The sequence below is a fragment of the Urocampus carinirostris genome, chromosome 16 (assembly GCF_059441175.1).
Source record: "Urocampus carinirostris isolate Australia breed hairy pipefish chromosome 16, RoL_Ucar_1.0, whole genome shotgun sequence".
Classification (NCBI taxonomy): domain Eukaryota; kingdom Metazoa; phylum Chordata; class Actinopteri; order Syngnathiformes; family Syngnathidae; genus Urocampus; species Urocampus carinirostris.
This window is the reverse complement of record NC_142364.1, coordinates 22,192,700-22,208,849: the sequence shown is the minus strand read 5'-3', so window position 1 is coordinate 22,208,849 and position 16,150 is coordinate 22,192,700. Positions and strand designations below refer to the sequence as shown.

Here is a 16,150-nt window from a genome sequence, read left to right as displayed (position 1 = left end):
TGGGTAAACAGCTAGGACAAAAGTTTTGATCCAATTACAACAGTTTCACTTATACAAAAATATTAAATATACACACAAGACTTTGAAAACCCTCAGAATGGAATATTGTGCCACGGGTTGAAGGCAGACTCAGAGATCAGCATGACCTGTCTTTCACAGTACATTAAAGGACACTTGCCCTGCTATTTTATATTAAACAGTAGGCATTAAATGTTTATATAGTCACTATCAGGTGAAAAAAAATAACTTTCCCTTCAAAATGTATTTTTGTTTATTATCTAAACCACCCCCTTAATGGTTTATTAAAGGTACAGACGCTCCCCTACTTATGACCATTCGACTTACGTAAAACGGTAGACACAAACATTTTTTCCGGGATGTCGAAAAATATCCAGACATTGCTGTAAGTTAGATTTTGTATTGTGTGCACCTTTTTCCGGGTACAGGACATTACTGTAGTGCTTCTTTCCGCCGCTACCGGCAGAGTTCACCCAGCATCCACCCTGAAGAAGAAATCCGGCTTCTACTTCCTGGTTCTTGAGTAAACATAACAATGTACTGTGTCGCTAGCGCACCAGGAACTTTGACGTTTTTATTGTTTAATAGCTCATGCATCCATTCAATATGGTTGGTGTAAAGTGTAAAGAAGAGGTGAGTCGTTTCTTTTGAAACGAAAGTGGAATAAGAAAGCTCGATGCGGTTGAGAAAATGGTTGGATCGCTTATTTTTCGTCCCCTTTTTACCAAGGAGGAGGACCTCTTGAAGTGCATCTTCCAAAAGTAAGTTATATATCTTTATAAAGCATATTATTTTATGAAATGTTTTATTTTTTAGTACAAAACAATATGGGTTACTTATATAAACCTTAAACATACAAAATATAGCGCTGAAGCAACTTACGAACAAATTCAACTTATGAACGATCGTCCAGAACCTCGTTCGTAAGTGGGCCAGCGTCTGTATTTAAAGGTTAAGGAATCTGTCAATATTTAATACATGATTGCTTTTTTGTGAAAACATTTTGTTTCCCTAAATTCATTTTGTGTGTAATCCCCTGCAAGAAAAAAAATGTTTTAGATCCATTTTATAAAACTGAAGTGTTATTAGGTGGAGATGGTTCTCACCAAGGAGTCGACCACTGCAAAAAAAAAAACTCTCTCGAGCAAAACAACCAACAGCGTTCAGTGCTAATTATATACAGTAGTCAAATAAAAATCTAACAAAATTGGCTGCAAAAAACAACCTTAGCCAAACAGGTTGTGTGTATTTAATGAAGAATTGTTTTTTTATAAAAATAGTTGAATTAGCTCAATATGTGTCCAGGGTCAGCTAATATCCAATCACAGTTCCCCTTCTTTCAGAAGCATAACGACAATTGGTCATTACCATAGGCCAGAACAGTTGCTTCCTAACCAATGACGGGGTTCGAACACCTTTTTCATGGCCAAAATCAAGCACTTTTCAAAGACTTGCAAAGCCAATTCCTCCAGCAATATTAAAAGACAGAATACAGTGTGAATCATGTATTTTGCAGAGCCACAACTATATCTGTGATTATAAATAGGCAACTTTTAATTTTATATCTCGAGTACATCAAAAAATACTGTATATTTGCGGATCCAAACAATACGTGTGTATATTTTTGAGAGAAATGTCTCCCTAGATATGTGTTGGGTAGAAATGACCTTGCATTAATACACATTTCATTGTGCCCTTTTTAGATGTGGCATGTACCTGTCCTCTTGGACGTGACCTGTAGGAGGCGTAGACAACTGCGTAGGACAACGGCATACGAACTAATGCCAGCTGCCGTTAATCACATAGGAAGAAGAAATGCAATGGCAAAGCGAAGCGACCAGAGAGCAGTGTTTGTGGCATTTTTAAGCAGACTTGTTGAGCAACATGGGGGCAATTTCAAACATTTACAAGTACCACACCCAAAATCCAAACTCTCTTTTAAGGACTTTCAAAGCCAATTTCCTCCAGCACTATTAAAAGATGGAATACAGTGTGAATCATGTATTTTGCAGAGCTACAAATATACCTGTGATTAACATATGAATTTTATATCTTGAGTTCATCACAAATATATTTGTGTGTCTTATAAATACGTGTGTATATTTTTGAGAAAAATCTCTCCCAAAATAAAGTTGAACTTGTACTAATACACATGTCATCGAGCCCTGTTTTTAGGTGTAGCATGTGCCTGTACACTTGGGCGCGACCTGTAGGAGGCGATGAGCCTTCGTAGTACAACGCCATACAAAGTAATCTCAGCTGCTGTCAATCAGAAAGAAGAAATGCAATGGCAAAGCGAAGCCACCAGAGAGCAGTGTCAGCATCATTTTTAAGCAGACTTTTTGAGCAACATGGCAACAATTCCAAGCAATTTACAAGCACCTCACCCAAAATTCAAGTATTTTTCATGGCCGCTATTGGTGTGTGAATGGGTAAGTGTGAAGCGCATTGTAAAGCGCTTTGGGAGGTCTTCATTGACTTGAAAAGCGCTATATAAATGCAGACCATTTACCATTTTTCAATCCTTGCAAACAGAACATTATAATACAAGCATTTTCAAGGAATTCAAGCACCCGTAGCTCTTCTCGGGTGTCCTGGATTCAAAGGGTGTACATATTTGATTAAAAATAATTGTTTTAATGTTTATGCATAATCACTTTCGCTACTGAACTTTGGCGTGAGTAAAAAACTCAATTTAGACTTTTAGGGTAACCAGTTAAGCACAAACTCAATCACTGAAACTTTTACTGAAGAAACTCGATGAGAAACAACAACGTGAAGGCTAACTTTGTCAAATATAGCACGAATGAAAAAACTCACCGGCTGATCTGCTTCCCCGTCTCAAGCCTCGCCCTCTGTCATTCCTCTCCCCTTACGTCCCCCCCAACCACCTTACATCCCTCGGAGCCCCTCTCCTCGCCAATTGTGCCCTTCTATTGCAGCCGACACAGCTTTCATACACACACTCCCTCTTTCTCTCTCTCTCTTTGCGCTCTCTCACTCCCTTTACCCGAACATTTTTTTGGTGCCATTCAGCCACTGTGGGAAAACAAGTCATTATGGGAAGGGTTGGCGGCGGGGAGGGGAGTGTGGAAATGCTTTTGCGATCAAGGTCACATTATTAGAGTGCTGTATGGGGGGAGGTTACGAGGGGGCAGTGATGAGTAGATTGCACGCCAACGTCGGCATCGCTCAGCCGAATCGAGACGACAGTGCCAAGCGAGCATTCGTTTCTATGCCAACCTCAACGTAATGAATTACGTACAATCAATATTGACAGACTATTTTAGAACGTAATTGCAATTAATTCAAACTCGGCTCATTTGACACCTTAATGCTGGGGTGTCAACTCATTTTCACAGACGGCCACATTAGCGTAATGGCCGCCCTCAAAGGTCCTGATGGCACTTATAATTGGACAGTATTTTCCGGACTGTAAGTTAGTTTTTTTCCATAGTTTGGCAGGGATTGCGACTTATACCCCGGTGACACTTATATGTGAAATTATGAACACATTATTATCTCATTGGATATCATTACACATGTTAATTTCACACTAAACCGCAAGTGGACGCTCTAGGAGTGTGTTTGATAATTTTAACCTTATTTTTCTCTATTTTATTTTCATTTGAAATTGCCTTTCAAGATGACAGGTATGCTTTTTAGTGTTTAATTTTATTAAATAAATTAACCTCCCCCAAATGCGACTTATACTCCAGGTGTGACTTATATAGGTTGTTCCCTTCTTAATTATGCATTTTTTTCTGGTCCCCTACTTACGACCATTCGACTTACGTAAAACAGTAGATATGAACATTTTTTTCGGGATGTCGAAAAAATATCCAGACATAGCTGTTGGTTAGATTTTGTATTGTGTGCACCTTTCTCCGTGTACAGTACATTACTGCAGTGCTTCTTTCTGCCACTACCGGCGGGTGGCGCTGTGAAAGGTCACACAGCATCCACCCGGAAGTAAAAAAATCTGCTTCCTCTTCCTACTTCGTATGTAAACATATCTCCTTCGCCTGCTTGTAATCCCACCGCTGCCACCAATGTCGCGTGTCGTTTTGTGTGGGTAATGGTTTGCTTCTCGTTCATGAAAAAATACTTAAAAACACTTACGGTCTCAATGGAGAGTGACAACCGTCAGCACCAGTTTATTGTAAACACATCGAGCTCTTTCCAAAACTAAACTCTCGCAACATTCGTTGCCCTACTGACATAATTCATGCGCACCTCGAATTCTACGCCTACTCTATCTCCAGCGTGCTAAGAACTTTAATATCTCGTGCATCCATTCAATATGGTTGGTGTAAAGTGTAAAGAAGAGGCAAGTCGTTTCCTTTCTGTCACGGAAGAAGTCGCCTAACTCTTGAAGCTCATCTTCCAAAAGTAAGTTAAACTCAACTTGATTTATCTTTATAGAGTATATTATTTCATGAAATGTTTATTGTTTTTAGTACAAAACAGGTTACTTATACAAACCTTAAACATACAAAATATAGCACTTAAGCAACTTACGAACAAATTCAACTCATGAACGATCGTCCGGAACCTAACTCATAAGTGGGGCAGCGTCTGTACTCCGGAGAGACTAAGTCCAAATGCAGTACTTACTGGCACTGGCGGCAAGACTTGCAGGTTAATGTCATCAGCATCTACGGGGGAGTCCAACCAGGGTCTTTCGTCCGATGAGCGGCTGTCAGGATAGCCTTTCCTTTTCTCTGACTGAGGCGCCTGACTCATGAAACTTCTAGGTATGCTCTCGGTTTCATGACCCTCTCCATCCTACGACAATAGAGTCATTAAGCGACCGCCCAACGCTAAGAGACGATTTCTGAAATTGTGCACAAGAGGTTTTACCTTATACGAACACAACTTCCACAGCTCCACGCTGTCCATGCTGTCCCTCTTACTGAATTTGGGCCTCGCTCCTTGAGAAAAGACTCGAAATCATGAGGCAGAACTGGGGTGTCATAACTTTCTTTTAAAAAAGTTTACAAGTGCCGCTTGAGTTTTTTGAGTTTTGGTTTGGATTAGAACAGAAACCAGAGTAGCTAGATGTCTATAATATTATGTTGCGTGTTTTATTAGGAACATGGAAAAATGTAAAGTCAGTGGGTAGCCAAATGTTAAATGATAAAACTCAATGGAAAATCAGTATCCAAAAGCCGATAACCGTCATTTGTGGTTTGTTTGACGGTAGATAAATTCAAACACACACTTTTGCAAGATGGCGGCTGCGCATGGATACATGCTTGCGGCTAGCTCTCCAGCTAATCTTCTATTTATTGCCGTTCTCTTGTTTTTTTTGCTTTCACTTTTGGACACATGTGTGGCCAAAAACACTTACAGTAGGGACGAACTTATTCGGCTGGGTGGGCGTCTAAATTTCGATTTTTCGGGCACTTTTTATACCGCCCATGATATACCGAGCGAACTTCAAAGAGACCCGGCATCCTTGTGGACAGCTATTCCTCTTAATAAACGATGCCGACGGCCCCGTAAAGAAAGGAAACAGAAGCGTGGTTGCCGTGCAGGTAGATGTGTGAAGCGTGTGAAGTCCAAGCAGCAAGATGGACGCGAGGATGGACGCGAGGATGTAACTAATTCCACCATTCATTCCTCGCCGGACAACCGACGCTTTAAACTCAACGCTCACGAGCGGCCACAACGCCGGGAGCTTTTGAAGATCTCGACAAAGACTACAAAGAGTTCAGCTAAGTCAAATGATTCAGCAAAGCTGAAATTTGGTCTGTTAAATATTAGATCGCTTGCTCCAAAAGCTTTACTTGTTGATAACATTATTCGTGATTATAAACTTAACTGTATGGGTCTTTGTGAAACGTGGTTACGCCCGGATGAGCACTTAGCGCTAAATTATGCCTCTCCCCCAGACTACGAGAGTAGTCATATAGCACGCACGCTGAAAAGAGGTGGTGGTGTTGCGCTAATCTCTGAAAAATTTAATACACGTACCTCTAATAATTACAAAACGTTTGAGGCTCTTGTGATGCGGTCCCCTCAATTGTCAATTGATGTAATAACTATCTATCGTGCACCTGGGCCATACACAACTTTCTTAGACGAATTTGCTGAACTTTTGTCTGAACTAGTAACCTATGCAGACAAAATTATAATTATGGGAGACTTTAACATTCATATGAACTCCCCACACAGTTCACTTACTATTGCGTTTAGTTCTCTAATTGATGCATTTGGTTTTACTCAACTGGTTGACTTGCCAACCCATAAAAATGGGAACACGCTAGACTTGATTCTGACTCGAGGAGTTTTAACCTCAAACATTATGGTGCTACCGTGTACTACTGTTATCTCTGATCATTATTTAGTGACATTTGAGGTGCTAACTAAATGTAGAGTTAATAAAGCTGAGGGATTTAGCGGACGCAATATAAGCACTGGCACAGTTTCTGAGCTCTTTGAACTCCTTCCTGGAGCAGTTGCGTCCTTTCCTAAATACAATGGCTCGATTGACTCACTCATGAATGAGTTCAATACCACCCTGACTAGTGTGCTGGATTCAATAGCGCCCATAAAACTAAAATCACGTCCTAAAAGACGCACACCTTGGTTTACTGATGGAACTAGAACCCTTAAAAAAGAATGCAGGAAATGGGAGAGAAAATGGCGCGCTACCAAGCTTGAGGTTTTCCATCAAACCTGGTGTGACAGCTTGTTAAAGTATAAAGCGGCCCTTGCCTCTGCAAAATCGGCCTACCTTTCGAAGGTGATTGCGTCTCAAAAGAACAACCCCAAAGCCCTTTTTGACACTGTAGCATCGCTTACAAGGCAACAGGCTACCGCAGACAGTTCGACACACTCTGCTCAGGACTTAATGGTCTTCTTCACTAAGAAGATTCAATGCATACAGGAAGAAATTGCAAAAGATATTGTTAGTACCACACATATTAAAGGACTGAAATTTACAGATGCACGACAGGGTGGCTGCCCTGGGAAAATGGCCGGTTTTAGTGAACTGTCACTTGATGATCTCAAACAAGTGGTGAATGCGGCCAAACCGACAACTTGCCAGTTCGACCCTCTCCCAGGTTCACTTATTAAAAGTCTTTTTAGCGTCCTTGGGCCTTCAGTTCTAAATATTATAAATACATCACTCTCCTCAGGTGTAGTTCCAGCAGCTTTTAAGTCCGCCGTTATTAAACCCACACTGAAACGACCCAACCTTGATCCAGAAATATTAAGTAATTACAGACCTGTGTCAAACCTACCTTTCCTCTCTAAAGTACTCGAAAGAGTAGTGGCACAGCAGCTGAATGCTTTCATATCGGAGAATAACCTTTTTGAATCCATGCAATCAGGATTCAGGGCTAACCACTCTACTGAGACAGCTCTGATCAAGGTAACAAATGATCTCCTAATGTCAATGGATTCTGGCGCTTCATCACTTTTGCTGCTGCTGGATCTTAGTGCTGCTTTTGACACAGTGCGCCACAATATCCTACTAGAACGGTTGGAAAAATGGATTGGTCTCTCAGGAGCCGTCCTCTCGTGGTTCAAATCTTACCTCTCAGATAGGACGCACTGTGTTAAATATGGTGAAACGACATCTGAGCCCTTTAATGTTACCTGCGGTGTTCCGCAGGGTTCAGTGCTCGGCCCCCTACTTTTCAACATTTACATGCTTCCATTAGGTGATATTATTCGCAAGTACAATATCAGCTTCCACTGCTACGCAGACGACACTCAACTATATCTTCCGTTGGAGGAATCTTCCACACTAAACTGTGGAAATTTGGAGGCCTGTCTCACTGAGATAAAAGAGTGGATGTCACTCAATTTCTTGCGTCTTAACTCTGAAAAGACCGAAATGTTAGTCATTGGTCCTTCTAAATGCCGGGACTTATTCGCAAAAACTGCTGTGAACATTGACAAATGTCACATCACAGAGTGACTCAGTTAAAAATTTAGGTGTCATATTTGACCCTGATCTATCCTTTGAGATGCATGTAAAGCAAATTACTAGAACTGCCTTCTTCCATCTTCGCAACATTGCTAAAATCCGTTCAATACTGTCTCAGTCTGATGCGGAAACAATAATTCATGCATTTGTTACCTCCCGTCTCGATTACTGCAATGCACTACTCTCCGGTCTCCCGAAGTCCAGAATCAAGTCTCTTCAGCTAGTACAAAATGCCGCAGCGAGGCTTTTAACTAGGACAAAAAAGTACGATCACATAACACCGATTATGGCTAACCTGCATTGGCTCCCAGTTAGCCAAAGATGTGACTTCAAAGTTCTCTTAGTATTGTACAAAATCATACATGGACTTGCTCCCTCTTATCTTTCAGATCTGATCTGCCACTATGTCCCGGTCCGAAGCCTACGATCTGAGAGTGCTGGTCTTCTGATGATCCCGAGAGCAAAGAAGTCTTCTGCTGGTTCGAGAGCGTTCTCCATCCGGGCACCGGTGCTGTGGAATGCTCTTCCCCCTGAGATTCGATCTGCAACCTCAGTGGAAATGTTTAAATCTAAACTTAAAACTCACTTCTACTCCATTGCATACGAATAACCTACTCCTCTTGTCGGTTGAAAATAGTTTGTGTAATATAGTGTAACAATCTGTGAAGCCCTTTGAGACTCTTCGTGATTTAGGGCTATACAAATAAAAATGACTTGACTTGACTTGACTTTGGATATTAGGGTATATTTTTGTGAAGTGTACAGATTTTCCATTCAGTTTTATCATCTGCTTAACTCATAAAATATGACTAAAGAGCCCCATTTTGTTCACCGGAATAATTATATGTGGCTAGGTAGTTACTGCATTTATTAGCACGTATAAAGATCTGGTGCACCTTATACACAAAAATTCATGGGGGGTTGTTACCATATCTGTGCAATGTATCGCTGACCTCAATCGCAAAAAAAGATGCAACGGGATTCAAACTCGGATACCGGTGGTGAGAGTGCCGAATCTTAATCTGATGTTGAATCTGACTTAAAAGGACAATTAAATAGATATATTCTACATTTAATGTTTCTTCAAAAATGTATCAATATAATAATAATAATAATAATTTCCTTGTATTGTCATTCTGTGTAACAATGTACACAGAACAAAATGTCGATTGCACCTGACCCGTTGTAGCGAGCCGATGCAGCCGCAGCCAACAGAGGGCGCCGCCGACCACTTTTTTAGTCTTAGGAATGACTCGGCCGGGGCGCGAACCACCGACCTCCCAGTCTCAAAGCGGGCGCCTTAATATATATGTATTTATATAATATATATAAAGAATGTTTTTTTAATTGTATATACAGTGGATAAAATTGTACGGGTAAATTTTCTCAGCATCACAAATGTACGTGTCCGCTTAATATCTTAACTCCCATAGGCAATAGAGGAAATGCATCTTTTTTGTGTCACCTTGCATCTCAAATTCTGAACTAGAAGGTGAAAGGTCCGCGTCACTGACACCCAACGACTCCATCAGTTGCTCCACATTCATGCTTGCTGTCAGTTCGCCATTTCTGTCCCCAATCTATCATAAAGAAAACAGGTTCAAATTTGTGTCAGGCTTAAATGTTTTTGTTTTCATGAACAGAGAAAAAAAACATACTTCTTTGGAGATCTCCAGATGCTTGCGAGCGTAGTGAAGCGCTTGTTTGTGATTGGCTAAAGACACATAGGCGTTTCCCAGACTCCAGCACGCTCGGCCTTCCCCGACCCTAGTGGAGCAGTGAATTTTTTACATTTTTGTGGGAACTTCAGCGCTGGTCTTTGCAGTCAAAGTGATCTCGATGACCCTTACTGTACCTGTCTGTGAGATCCTGAGCAATATACAGGTGCTTAAGGTGATACTCAATGGCTCTGTCATATTGCTGCAAAAGCGTGTAGGTGTTTCCAAGGCTGTAACAAGCCTGAGCCTCCATCACCTGATCCCTCATCTGCCTTGACAGTTGCAGAGTTTTCCTACAACACCAAAAAAATGTTTGTTTTTTTGTATAGTTGTTGTTTTTTGATATAGTAAAGCCAGTGCCTTAATATGGTAAGTGAATGAGAAGAAATCACATCTTCTCTTTGGAGACTGACCGAGAGGATGTAATGGTTTTGTCAGTCACGGTTTCTTGGTAAAGAGAAAATTTTGGCTTTAAAACTGAAAAATGTTTCGCATTCTTTTTAAGCTAAAAGAGCTTTGCTAAGCGAACATTCCGTGGTTCATTACATAGTGGTGTGATTATATATTAATTGCGCGTCAGCATCTGAAACAATTAAGACGATCGCAGGACCACAATTAACAACAAGAATGTCTTTGATTGCAATTGGGAGCTGTAGGTTTTCAATAGATAGATAGATAGATAGATAGATAGATACTTTATTCATCCTCGAAGGGAAATTCACATTTCCAGCAGCATCCCTGAGCTGAAAACAATCGAAAACAATCGAAAATAACACGGGAGCTGCTGGAGTGGCTGCCATTCGTGACGGCGCCGGAAGAAACGATTCAATTTGAATCATGTACAAACAAACAAACCGGCCGAATATGAACACAAAACTTTCCTGGTTCTCACCTGTAAGGCCTTTATTGTTGACATATTCCTTAATATCACCAGTTCATCACGACAGTTGCTCTACAACACGTGTCAAACTCATGGCCCACAGGCCCAAATGTAGCCCACCACATCATTTTGTGGCCCAGGAGGGCTTAAAATGTCTGAGAATAACCTCACCTGTAATAGTCTGTAGCTGTATTGAACTGGCCTAGGAAAATGAGAGCGTTGCCCAAGTTGCTGTAGGCTCGTCGCTCCGCTGCTTTGTCGCCAAACTCCTTTGCAATTGATAATCTCTGAAAAAATATCGATATCAATGTATTTTTGTTACCGAGTTTCCACAAAATTTAACATGCTTTTCTTCACTTTTCCACTTAAGACTCCTCACAACTCGCTATAAATCAAAGAGATTGGATGATCAGCAAGGTGACTGACGTATCGATCCTGAGAAAGGATCCTCTCAGAGATTAGTGTAGTAAACAATTCGGCTGCACTATTAACTGAAATCTACCGTATTTTCCGCACTATAAGGCGCACCTAAAAGTCTAATTTTTTTCAAAAGCTGACCATGCGCCTTATAACACAGTGCGCCTTATATATGGCTCAATATTAAATTCGCAAGGTCTCGCAACTACGAGAAACAGCCGCCGACTCCATTTTTCGCGCTGTGCATACTGGGAAATATTAAACGATTGGTAGTTGCCGGGGCTCGTGTTGTATTTGTTTACTAAGTGGCAAAATGGCTACCCCATTAAACTGCTTAATTCATATTCAACAAATACAGTATTTGTCTTAATCCAGGGTTATGACTGGTGAAGATGTAAAGCACAATTTACCTTAAACAAACGCAGAATTATTCAGAATGTCACGTTTGAGAGAAAGAGAGAGCGAGAGAGAGAGAGAGAGAGAGATTCTCTTTCATACGTGCATTTGTATAAGAAAATGGCTCCTGTTAAGAGACACGCGTACAACGCCGAGTTTAAACTCAAAGCGATCAGTCACGCAGCACAACACGGCAATAGAGCGGCAGCGAGAGAGTTAAACTTAAATGAATCGATGGTACGGAAGTGGAGAAAGGATGAAGATAAGCTCCGCCAAGTAAGGAAAACTCAACAAAGTTTCCGTGGCAATAAAGCAAGATGGCCAGAGTTAGAGGAGACACTTGAACAGTGGGTTGTTCAACAAAGAGCGGCAAGCAGAAGTGTCAGTACGATAACTATACGTATGAAGGCAACAGCGCTGGCACAAAAACACCGGACGTGTTGGATGGCCCATTCACTGAGATATGGTCAATTCGAACACAGCAGAAGAAGAATTCGAGGGATTCGTCGATGAGGAGCTTATAGAGTGATCTTTGTTTTTCTTTTGTGTGTTTACGTTTTACATTTTACAGTTATTATGTTATTGCTTTATTGTTATCGTTTTGCACTCGTTGTTTTTGCACATTACGAGTGTCACTTTATTGCGATTGCACTAACGTTTCATTTAAAATAACAGTATCAGACGTTTTTTTCTTTGCGTGTTGACTAAATGGACAAAAAATAAAATGATATGTCAATGTTGTTCAAAGATGTTAAAGATGTGTCACGAAAATGCTTTACCTCAGAGAAAATAATAAAACGGCTGTTTATTTATTTTGGGAGTGAATGGAGTTGTGGAAAGCTTGTTTGTTAATAAAGTTTGACCTTTTTGAATGTTTTGTTGACATTCCCTTGAGCGTGGCAACATCTAGAGGTTGCATAAAGTAACTACATTCTCTACTGTAGTCAAGTCGTCACATTTATTTACCGTAAATAGCCCTTAATCCCAAAAATGTCTCGAAGGACTGCACAGGATTACAATTACAAAATTGCACAATTACCTGATCTTAAACCAGCAAGCACTTATAGCGCCTTATAATGGGGTGCGTCTTATGTATGGCATAAGTTTTAAAATATATCATTCATTGAAGGTGCGCCTTATAACATGGTGCGCCATATAGTGCGGAAAATACGGTAATTGATATTGCGTTTTTTGGGGGGGATTTATAATTCTAGTTTGTTATTCGAGAGATGGAGGCTTTGGTCGACAACAATATTTATAGTTTGGGTTTCAAACTGGATAATCAGAGGCAAGTTTTAATAGCACTAGCCAATACAGGCGAGGCAAAGTTTGCAAGCAGTGTGTACAAAACTGTGATAGGCTGGTGTAAACTGTCCCTCAAGCAGCCATGCACAACTGGCCCCCAAAACAAACGCGACAGCTTGTAGCTTTAGCGGCTCTGTACATTAAAAATACATTAGTCAATTAAATGACACTCTGAGGAAAGTCAGAAGAGCTCAATTGTAAAGAAATGATGATCACAAGCAGGTTTTCTGAGGATTGTTATCGCATCTGGGAACTAACTGAGGTGACGTTAGAAGGGAAAGCTAACAACTACGCTTACAACGCTCTTAAACTACCACTGCTGAACGTGACTACTCACAACCGCCAGATCCATTACCCTTGAAACAGATGACCCGGAGCTACAACTCGTAAGACCCGGATACATTTGTGACTATTGTATTTTAATCATCGCAAAAACGATTCTGAAGTTGCGGTTACCTGATGCTAGCATGCCACTAGGCAGCCGCTCTCCAAATCGCTTTCTTGCACTGAAAGGAGAATTCCGCTATTAATTCGACTGTAATACCATTTTAATTTGTAGATCTACAATTGGTATTTTGTTACAGTCGTATACTCTCAGCCGGTAATGACATCATCTCAAGGTAAGTTTGCATGTCACTATCATTAAGTACTCCCATAAAACAAAACTAGCACAGATAACGCACGTTTCTTTGAAAAATCGCATAGAAATTTTAATACAGGTGTGAAAAGTCACAATTATCGTAGTTTTTTTTTCCAATATCGTGCAGCCCTAGTGAACAAGGAAAAACGCCCGGGATGTCTTACCTGCCTGTGGAACTTGATGGCTTCCACAAAGTTTCCCAAAAGGTAGTGCGTGTTACCAAGGTTCCCGTATGCTCGCCCTTGAGCAGCGCGGTCGCCCAATTCCTTCACTAAACTCAAGTTCATCCTGGAAAGAAGGAAAAACTTTTTATGATGCAGAAATGCTAACACACAATATAACATTGAAACCATTCGTTCTATTCTCAAATATGTCTGACATTGCCACCATGTATTTGACAGATATTCCAGGTACAATTAGTTTTCTAAATAGAACTGTTACGTTTTAGAAATTTATCAAATTTGGGTTGAAAACTATCTACCAACCATAACTACTAAAGTTACGTATTTATTAAGAGTATGTCATCTATAACTCTCGCGGTGTAGTGTTTAGGATTCGGCACTCGAGACCCCGGTTCGATTCGCGTATCATCCGATGTTTTGTGATCGTGGTCAGCGATATTTTCGACTGATCAATCATTGCACAAATACAGAAATATACTCCTGGAAACCCATGTGTATGAGGCACACCCAAACTTAGTTATTGTTTAGGTAAAAAAAAAAAAAAACATTGAATTATACACTAAGAAATACGGTAAATACCAAATTGTTGTTAGACCCAATATATAGAACTGAACTGCACTCCATCAAGATTTTGTTTTCATTTTTTTCTTATCTTTGTTGTAGGGATGGGCGAGTAAAAATACAAGCGATGGGTGAAATACCAATATCTTATTTTAAGGTAACTATACTCACGACAGTGGCAGATATTAAACTACCTGGTCTTTAGAAGGTGCTTCTTTAATCAGTAATTACAAAATTACATTAAAATTAGGTCAGTCACTACATGCAATTTCAAGCAAATAATTAGGTTGGCATTTTTAGATATCTCTACAGAATTATGTCATTATTGGGGGAGCCACTGAGGTCTTATATTCACCGTTTCAAAATAAATTTCAACTCAAGATCAAAATATTAATATTAGACAGAAAAAAATTGGGATCGTGCATAAATCTCTAATGTGCTCAATAATATGAACTGTACCGTTTTTATTTGTGTCATGAGTGCACTCTCATATAACGAGAACGCTTATTTTTTAGTAAAAATCTGAATAAAGGTTTGTTTCACTCAGCTTAAACTAGGCATTGTAAGTGAAAAACGTTATATATATATATATATATATGTGCCCATGTTTAAAATCATTTTTTGAAAACGGAAACTATGAACACAACGCCAACATAACATTTGCAATTCATGTATTTAATGTCCTTCAAAGTCCGATTTATCATCAGATACACATAGGACTTGTTTCGGCATCATGCTTTTTTGCATTCATATCCTTCCAGACGACTTTTTTGTCTCTGGTACTATGATTAAAAATAGTATGATAATGAAGTACATCGATCAATACATCAACGGTGGTCTAATGGTTAGGATTTGGCGCTCTCTACCACAACCAGGGTTTGATATTAGTTGCAACAATGTCTTGCGATTGCGGTCAGCAATATTTTGGACTGATCAATCATTGCACAAATATGGTAGACTGGGTGGAAACATTTTTTGGCCACGAGAGGGATGGGCGCCACCAGGCTGTACTTGCCAAAGACACAACAAAGGAAATGGTAACCCTAACCAAGTGGTTAAGGTAAACCATGAAACCCCGTGTATCATGCACACCAAAACTTAAGGTGATTTTGTGTGTTATACATCAATAAATATGGTAATTAGAAAATGTATTATTCTGATAGGTAGTCTTTATTTTTTTTAACTTTTTAGGTATTAAAAACTGTTAATGGTATCGGTACAGGGCACATGTTGGTTTAAGATCAGAGGGTGGTGTCGTTGTGGCCTGTGTAGTCCTTTGAGACATTTTGTGATTAAAGGCTATACAAATAAATGTGACTTGACTTAACAGGGGGTCAGTTAATACTGAAGAGTTTGAGTACTGTTGGTATTGGTCTTAGAAAAGCATCAACAAAGCCAAAATATTATTATAACTACAAATTATTTAGATAAAAGTTGTTATCGCCTCACATTAAGTAAGAGCCTGGTTGCCTTGAGCAAGGTTCATATACCTTTTTCAAAGCCAAATTCAAGCACATTCAAAGCCAATTTTCCATTTCAAGACCATAAAAAAAAAAATCTGGTGTGAATCAAATATTTAGCAGAGCAACAAAATGCTGCGATTTTCTAATCTTGCGTGTGCATTTATCAAGACAAATTATTTCTAGATCTAGAGTAAAGATATTTCATTCAGGAAATCTCTCCCCATACAGGTGCAAAAGTAAAAATGACAGTAATATGTAGCTTGAATTTTAAGTTACAATTTACCACTGGGAAACGCTACCTTTATTTTTTGCGTGGCTCATAATAAATGTGCATAATTGACACGTAATCCTTGCACCAATTCACATTTCATAGTGCCCTTTTTAGGTGTAGCATGCACTGGTCTTCTTGAGCGCTGACGCTTCATAGGACAATGTCATACAAACGAATAACATCTGCATATAATCAAGAGGGAAGAAGAAATTCAACTACAAAGCCAAGCTACAAGAGAGCAGTGTCTGCCTCATTTTTAAGCAGACTTAAGTAACATGGCACACTTTCAAGCATTTGCAAGCACTTCACCTAAAATTCAAGCACTTTTAAATCCTTGAAAACACAACATTTAAA

General features: G+C 39.8%; 1 protein-coding gene across 2 annotated transcripts in view; it reads right to left on the bottom strand.

The window, feature by feature from the left end:
- gpsm1b (G protein signaling modulator 1b) overlaps window positions 1–16,150 on the bottom strand; it is a 41,836-nt gene that overhangs the window by 7,546 nt on the left and 18,140 nt on the right. For both annotated transcript variants that reach the window (XM_088356028.1, XM_088356027.1), the window contains exons 5-11: window positions 13,484–13,607; window positions 10,733–10,848; window positions 9,819–9,974; window positions 9,622–9,730; window positions 9,429–9,543; window positions 4,882–4,952; window positions 4,636–4,806 (exon numbers count right to left, since the gene is read on the bottom strand). In XM_088356028.1, coding sequence (XP_088212154.1) covers window positions 4,636–4,806; window positions 4,882–4,952; window positions 9,429–9,543; window positions 9,622–9,730; window positions 9,819–9,974; window positions 10,733–10,848; window positions 13,484–13,607 — 862 coding nt within the window. The remainder of the gene's footprint in view (window positions 1–4,635; window positions 4,807–4,881; window positions 4,953–9,428; window positions 9,544–9,621; window positions 9,731–9,818; window positions 9,975–10,732; window positions 10,849–13,483; window positions 13,608–16,150) is intronic.